The sequence below is a fragment of the Mchenga conophoros genome, linkage group LG11 (genome assembly GCF_057382185.1).
Source record: "Mchenga conophoros isolate Kocher_MC1m ecotype Shallow Benthic linkage group LG11, M_conophoros_male_GT1.1, whole genome shotgun sequence".
Lineage (NCBI taxonomy): Eukaryota > Metazoa > Chordata > Actinopteri > Cichliformes > Cichlidae > Mchenga > Mchenga conophoros.
The window spans coordinates 760,052-768,531 of NC_140536.1; the positions used below are offsets into that span (position 1 = coordinate 760,052).

At 44.2% G+C, this 8,480-nt stretch overlaps 1 protein-coding gene across 6 annotated transcripts in view; it reads right to left on the reverse strand.

The window, feature by feature from the left end:
- The window catches only part of ascc3 (activating signal cointegrator 1 complex subunit 3), a 144,329-nt gene that overhangs the window by 3,986 nt on the left and 131,863 nt on the right, over window positions 1–8,480 (reverse strand). For all 6 annotated transcript variants that reach the window (XM_085290481.1, XM_085290484.1, XM_085290482.1 and 3 more), the window contains one exon: window positions 333–484. In XM_085290481.1, coding sequence (XP_085146607.1) covers window positions 333–484 — 152 coding nt within the window. The remainder of the gene's footprint in view (window positions 1–332; window positions 485–8,480) is intronic.

Genomic DNA, 8,480 nt, shown 5'->3' on the forward strand with positions numbered 1-8,480 from the left:
CCTGTCCCCAGCATCCTCCTTCACCCCGTCCACGGAGCTTCTCTGTGCTCTTCCTCTTTCCCTCCTGCCTGCAAGCTCCACCTTCAACATCCTTTGTCCAATATGTCCACTACCCCGTCCCTGCACAGGCCCAAGCCTGGCCTCTCTGACTCTGTCCCTAAACTCGACCTAATCTTCACTCTCAGCTTCTAACTGTGAAACAACACTGAATCCTTAACTATACTCACAGTCACACATTAGGATGATTAAAGGCTTTTTTACTTGAGATGAAGGATTCGTTCCCAAAATACCGAAGCAGGACACGCTGCACAGCGAGCAGAACGACGATTTACCTGAACAGGCCGAGGTGTTGCTGTTCTACGTGTGGGAGCGTCAGTAAGGAGGAGTCGTGCAGCCAGCGGCCCTGGACGATCATTTGCACAAGATTGCAGATGCTGATGGCTGTGACGAGCCAGCCTTCATTGGCAGCTACATCCAGCATTGCCTGAAGCAAACACAGAAGACAGTTCCTGGCACATAAACACTAGGGGTGCAACGATATTCGTATCGATATTGAACCGTTCGATACAGTGCTTTCGGTTCGGTACGCATATGTATCGAACAATACAACATTTTTAATTTATTTTATCAACTTTCCTTCTGACGATGCTGTCTGTGTTGAGCGCTCAGTGAATCTGTGTTCGACTACTCCGCCTAGGCTGCACTGTCGAGCGCAGATCCACTGAGCACTCCACACAGAGCATAGTCAGGAGGAAGAGCACAGGGCAAGCTAGCGAGACAGAAGTTAAGCTCTCCTTGCAACATGGACCTCCCCCACCCTCATTCAGATCTGGCGTTTGGAATTATTTTGGTTTTCATGTGACGTATGACCCTGAAGGTAAGCGAGTCATGGACTAAAGTAAAACAGTATGTTGGATGTGCCACGCAATGCTCAATTACATGGGTGTGAACTAGTGTGTTAGCGCAGTTAGCTCGTTAACGTGTTGGCCGTCTAGCCCCATGCACGGGGCGATGGCGGTAGCTCGTTAACGGAGATTTGCCGTGTTGTGGCGTTAAGGTCATTTCAACGAGATTAACCTGAAAGCACTAGTGGGAACACAACGAATATGACTGCACATTTACGCCGACATCATCCTAGTGCAAAGACAAGTGGAAGCAGACAAAAAAAAGCAAGCATGCATGCTACGAACTTTAGCCGAGTCATTTAGACAGCTGTTTAATATGCTGCTGAGAATATAGCCCAGAAGAAGCGGATAGTATAGCTTTTATTTTGGAAAGAGACATTTCTCTGTAATAAACTCTCTTTTCCAAAGATGAGTGATTCCTCAATCAGATACAGGGCTTGCAATATCGCTAGCCCGACGTCCCGGGGCTAGCGATTTTTTCAGTCGGGCTACCAAAATCTCTCTCTTCCCTGCCCGTCGGGCTATTGTAGGAAAAATATATGTCAATGCTTTTGCATTCTTTCAGAAATGTAGCTGGGTAATTATGTCATTGGCATCGGTGAGCCACTGTCAATATGTGACATATTGAAGTCGCGTTTGAATTTGCGCTTGTTTTTTGCTTTCACTTTGCAATCGTGCGAACTGTGTATAGAGAGCGACAGCACTGATCTGTGAGTGATGATAATTTGTGCACCAATTCCTCTGACATCGTCTTATTAATCGTTAGCTTACTATGCAAACATGACAAGTGAAATCTCCTGCAGCAAGCTTAAACATGTGAGAGGTTGATCGCGCAGAGAATCGCTGAGCTTATGTGAGTGCATGTGTAAAAGCAGCAGGAGAAGTTATGACAAATCAGACTATAAGGCAAAAAGAAAGTGCAGCTTTATGGTTTCATGGACAAAAGAATTTCTGTGGCTGCAATATGACGAGCTAAATAACCAGGGCTGCACATAAGTGGTCCGCAGGTGCGCATTCGCTGTCAAAATAAAAAACACGCACAAGGGTCAGGGTTAAATTTAAAAACTGTACTTTTGAGTTAAAATATATATTTATAATTTTAATAAATGACAAATTAAAAAGGCATGAACATTTTTTTTGTATCGAAAAAATATCGAACCGTGACACCAAAGTATCGAACCGAACCGAACCGTGAATTTTGTGTATCGTTGCACCCCTAATAAACACAGTCGTGAAGCCGTCAGCCAGCAGAGCTATGTGACACAACAAATGACTACAGGACATGTTTGAAATGTTTCAATGGTTTTAATCTCTCGGCTTGCAGCTGGTGTGACAGTAGAACAGAATCTAAACACACTCAGCCGCGTCTCCTGACGTCTTCGGCAGCTCCCTTCACTCTGTGGTTGGCTTTAAGGTGGCTGAACACAAACGTTATTAATCTTCATTTGCAAAGTCACACTTTGAGTACAAAGTCCAGAGAGTGAGCTTCACAGAGGGGATTCAAATGATTGATCGAGCACATTAATAGCAGACTGTGGCCAAAGTCCTAGCAGGGCTTCACCCAACATCACCAGCTGATCAGAGGCCCTGTGAGCACTCGGTTAGAGGAGCCTGATCAGAGTCCACGTGGAGCCTGGGTCCAGGTCTGGCTTCACTGAGGAGACCAGCGAGGTACTCGGGTGCTGCTAACAGCACGTGTCCGCTTCAGTGTATCAGCTTGTAATGAGGTTACATGCACTGCATTAATGGACGGTGTTAGCCATGGCAGCCCACAGACCCACCTCCACCCAACTCTGTTGTCCTAACATCACAGCAGCGTCTCTTCTTTCTCCGCAAACTAAGAAGAGCAGGAGCACCAGCCCCCATCATGTACACTTTCTACAGAGGCACCATCGAGAGCATCCTGTCGAGCTGCATCACTGTGTGGTTTGGAGCCTGCAATGCGTCCTGTCATAGAACCCTCCAACGCATAGTGAGGGCTGCAGAGAGGATCATTGGTGTCTCTCTCCCCTCCCTCCAGGACATTTACAGCACCCGTCTCACTAAAAAAGCCCTTTGCATAGCGGCTGATCCCACGCACCCAATGCAAAGCTTCTTCAAGCTGCTGCCGTCGGGGAGGAGACTGCGGAGTCTCCAGGCCAGGACCAGCAGGCTGAAGGAAGCTAAACTCCCTCCCGATTCTGCCCCCTCTCCCCTCTCTCCTCCATGGTCTCACTGAACTCTGTCACACACACACACACACACACACACACACACACACACACACACACACACACACACACACACACACACACACACACACACACTCTCTGACGCACTCACTGGCCTGCACCAGTTACCAGTCACTTTGTGGAGCATTGGACTGCCACTACCTCATAAGACTTTGTTGTTACACTTTCTCTTACCGTACACTACTAAATCTCCATTTGCACTATTTGCCTATTTGCACTACTCTGCCTGGTTTACACTCAATGTCACTTACCCATTATATTGTATATTGTATAGCTTTCTTGTTATATGTAAAATTGTATTTATTTAAATTTTTACTTTTTAATTATTTAACTTGCATTTTTAATCACTTTTATATTTAAATATATTCAAATGTTCATTTGCTATTTATCTAGGGATTGAGAGTAACGCAATTTCTATTCTCTGTATGTCCTGTACATGTGGCAGAATCGACAAATAAAGTTGACTTTGACTTTGACTCTGTTGTCCTAACATAACGCAGACGCTTCAGCTCACAGGACTCTGTGTCACACTCAGAGTGGATCACTGTGGGAAGCGTCCACTCAACTGAGGGTGGATCATTCAGACTCACAAATAAATATGCAAGTCTGTCTTTCCATTCGACATATTCACGTTATGTGTCAATAAGCATCAATAAAAATATACATTCACACAATAAAAAGCCTCATAAAGGAGCTGGAGATGAGAAGAATGTCAGGACAGCAAAGCAGTGAGCACATCCACGAGCTGCACTAACACACCGTGGAAAATCACAAGCACATGCACACAAACATCCAGCGGAGCTGTGGACAATGGCTTCCAGCCGCCACTTCACTCCAAACAGACGCACTGAGGAGCTCAATGAACACCACTGGCTTCATTGTTGTCAGCATTACCGACTCTATTAGGTTTCTAATGTTAAAGACTGTCAGCTGATCTCTGCAGACGCCACACAGCGAGGGTCCAGCCGCACAGCTAACGTCTGACAGTGTTGGGGAGTAACGGAGTACATGCACCGCCGTTACGCATTTAAAATACAAAATATGAGTAACTGTATTCTGTTACAGTTACCGTTTAAAAAGGTGGTATTCAGAATACAGTTACTTTGTTGAAATAAATGGATTACACGGCGGTACTTTCCTGTTTCATTTTGTCGCGGGTCAGGACTGTTTGGGTTTTGTTTGATAGGTACAGTGGGGCAAAAAAGTATTTAGTCAGCCACCGATTGTGCAAGTTCCCCCACTTAAAATGATGACAGAGGTCAGTAATTTGCACCAGAGGTACACTTCAACTGTGAGAGACAGAATGTGAAAAAAAAAATCCATGAATCCACATGGTAGGATTTGTAAAGAATTTATTGGTAAATCAGGGTGGAAAATAAGTATTTGGTCACCTCAAACAAGGAAAATCTCTGGCTCTCACAGACCTGTAACGTCTTCTGTAAGAAGCTTTTCTGTCCCCCACTCGTTACCTGTATGAATGGCACCTGTTTGAACTCATCATCTGTATAAAAGACACCTGTCCACAGCCTCAAACAGTCAGACTCCAAACTCCGCCATGGCCAAGACCAAAGAGCTTTCGAAGGACACCAGGAAAAGTATTGTAGACCTGCACCAGACTGGGAAGAGTGAATCTACAATAGGCAAGCAGCTTGGTGTGAAAAAATCAACTGTGGGAGCAATCATCAGAAAATGGAAGACATACAAGACCACTGATAATCTCCCTCGATCTGGGGCTCCACGCAAGATCTCATCCCGTGGGGTCAAAATGATCATGAGAACGGTGAGCAAAGATCCCAGAACCACACGGGGGGACCTGGTGAATGACCTGCAGAGAGCTGGGACCAAAGTAACAAAGGTCACCATCAGTAACACACTACAACGGCAGGGAATCAAATCCCGCAGTGCCAGACGTGTTCCGCTGCTGAAGCCAGTGCATGTCCAGGCCCGTCTGAAGTTTGCCAGAGAGCACATGGATGATACAGCAGAGGATTGGGAGAATGTCATGTGGTCAGATGAAACCAAAGTAGAACTTTTTGGTATAAACTCAACTCGTCGTGTTTGGAGGAAGAAGAATACTGAGTTGCATCCCAAGAACACCATACCTACTGTGAAGCATGGGGGTGGAAACATCATGCTATGGGGCTGTTTTTCTGCCAAGGGGACAGGACGACTGATCCGTGTTAAGGACAGAATGAATGGGGCCATGTATCGTGAGATTTTGAGCCAAAACCTCCTTCCATCAGTGAGAACTTTGAAGATGAAACGAGGCTGGGTCTTCCAACATGACAATGATCCAAAACACACCGCCCGGGCAACAAAGGAGTGGCTCCGTAAGAAGCATTTGAAAGTCCTGGAGTGGCCTAGCCAGTCTCCAGACCTCAACCCCATAGAAAATCTGTGGCGGGAGTTGAAAGTCCGTGTTGCTCGGCGACAGCCCCAAAACATCACTGCTCTCGAGAAGATCTGCATGGAGGAATGGGCCAAAATACCAGCTACTGTGTGTGCAAACCTGGTAAAGACCTATAGTAAACGTTTGACCTCTGTTATTGCCAACAAAGGTTATGTTACAAAGTATTGAGTTGTATTTTTGTTATTGACCAAATACTTATTTTCCACCCTGATTTACGAATAAATTCTTTACAAATCCTACCATGTGGATTCATGGATTTTTTTTTCACATTCTGTCTCTCACAGTTGAAGTGTACCTCTGGTGCAAATTACTGACCTCTGTCATCATGTTAGGTGGGGGAACTTGCACAATCGGTGGCTGACTAAATACTTTTTTGCTCCACTGTATGTTCTGTTGTTCCAGGCGGCAGCGTTACGGTTGCCATGGTTACAGGGTGACGCTCTCTCTCTCTCTCTCTGTGTTTCCTGGGTGAGAGAGGCCTTTTTGTTGTTGTTGTTGTTGTTGTTGTTGTGCTAAGCTAACAGGCAGAATGCTACAGGCATCGCCCTAAAGCATGCAGCCTGATGGGCGGTGTAGTCCGTGCTGCAGGGAGAATGGACTGCCGTACCCGTGATGTGTCTGTGAGTGCGGGAGGGAGAGAAAGGAAAAGTAGGAGCTGTCACGGAGCAGAAACGGGAGCTGGAAGCATGTAAATATAATAATAACCACTGCAGCCAAGAAGAGTGCCTGACGAGCCCAGCTGTAAGTAAGCTATTAAGACTCGACTGTACACCGTGTTCGTGTTTTCCTCTGAAACAATAAGTTCTGTTGCAGCAGCCTTTCAACGCCTCTCTCTGTCTCTCGCTAGCAAAGTGACCCAGACAACAAAGTAAAGCTAGTTTTCAGCTACGAGCCCGACGTATTAGCCAGAGGTCCCTTTACTACGGTTCGGAGCCGCGGACCTTCAGTAACAGTAATAAATCACATTCACGTAGTTGTAAACAGCATGATAATATATTAAGTAATCCAAAGTATTCAAAATACGTTACTCTCATTGAGTAACGTTACAAAATACATTTTGGGGCATGTATTCTGTAATCTGTAATGGAATACATTTTAAAAGTAACCTTCCCAACACTGCTGACAGTCGGGTTATTGATGAGATGGATCGGCTACAAATCACATGCTAATATTTCACATTCCCCTTATGCTAAACATTATCTACAGCACTGAGCCCCCATCAACACGTGAGCACCGTGCATGTGCAGCACATCACTCAACACCAATATAAGCTACCACCATTTGGCTGTAGGTGTGGGTTAGCATTGTGTTAGCACTGTGTTAGCACTGTGTTAGCTCAACTCCTGCTTTTATCAGCTGGAAGGGATTATTACCACACTAAATGAAATCTTCCACATTCTTCAGCATAAAGATGTAAGAGGGGTGCTAACTAGAGATGGCACGATACCACTTTTTTATGTCCGATACCGATACCGATATCATAAATTTGGATATCTGCCGATACCGATATGAATCCGATATAGTGTTTTTTAATCAACAAAACTGTTTTTTAAAATATCTTGCTGCATTTTGCAAGTCTGCAAGTTCATACTCAAGTTTAAAACAACAACTACACTAAAGCTATTCTGTTATACCTGTATACAAAAAAAATATTTCATAGTTCAGCAATACTGATCAATCTAATAAACTTAGACCTACACCATCCTCCCTATTCTGGTATTTTAAAGAGTACTTAGCGTAAATATTAAGCAACCTAACTAATAGGGTTCCAACTCCCAGCAACAACAAAAATAAATAAATAAAAAATAGGGAACCACCCCTCACGCTCCACCTCATGATGCTTAATCAACGTAATCAACCTTAATTTGATGCAGTGTGAAAAAAAATGCACAGAAATCAATTATTTTTCAAGAAATATTAAATAGATTCAACATCTTTCTTCAACAAAATTGCAGACTGCACAGATGGTACCTTCCCAAAGTAAAAAGTACTATAGCTTACTAGGGTATATATATTAGACTTAATAGTCACTATATACAGTAATTGACTTCTATTCATTTTACATCAAATTAAAACTTTGGGTGTCAGATAATTATTTATTAAAAGCTAGACATTTTAAATGAGAATAAGAAAGAAAAGTATGTCTTTGTGCCCCCTTTTCCCAGTTAATGCCCTATCGGCCCCCCTGGCTAAACTTTGCTAGATCCGCCCCTGCACAGTTACCAGCCGTCAGCTACGTAGAAAAAGATCCTGGTGTAGAAAGTAATATTAAATAAATTCTAACAACAGCTTATCAAGCTTAAACGTGCTGCTGTTGTTCAGCCGCTGGTTTCCTCTTTCTGGCGCAAAGTGGACCAAAAACAAACAAGAGACACGGACACGACAGAAAAGCCGATCAGCTGATCATTAGCAGTTTCACGATTGAAGTAGCAGCCGGAGAGCGAGAGGCAGTCGCTAGTTAAGCTTAACGTGGGAATGCTTTACAAACATTCAGAGATGGACTTACACACTTGCTTTACTTCTCTCGGGGATAACTTTGTCGGAGATGAAATGCCAGGTTGCTAGCGAAGCTCCACATGCTATCCAGACCACCGACAGGTCCCGCATGCCACAGCTGCTCTATCACGTGATGCATACTGCTCCGACGTTCTGAGGCGAGTTACGGCGTGTTGCAAGTTTTGTGAGGTGCTTTCGTGATATTTAATGGATCGGATTACATTTTTTATTTTTCTCCGATATCCGATCCAGTAATTTAGGTCAGTATCGGACCGATACCGATACGTAATATCGGATCGGTCCATCTCTAGTGCTAACACCTGTAGCCTGCTTACACACAGACAGACACGGTGCTTTTACATATTTGTAGAAGTTAACTTTGTATATTCCAAAGAAACATTGATACAGTTGATAATGTGTCGTCACTGCTAGAATAAA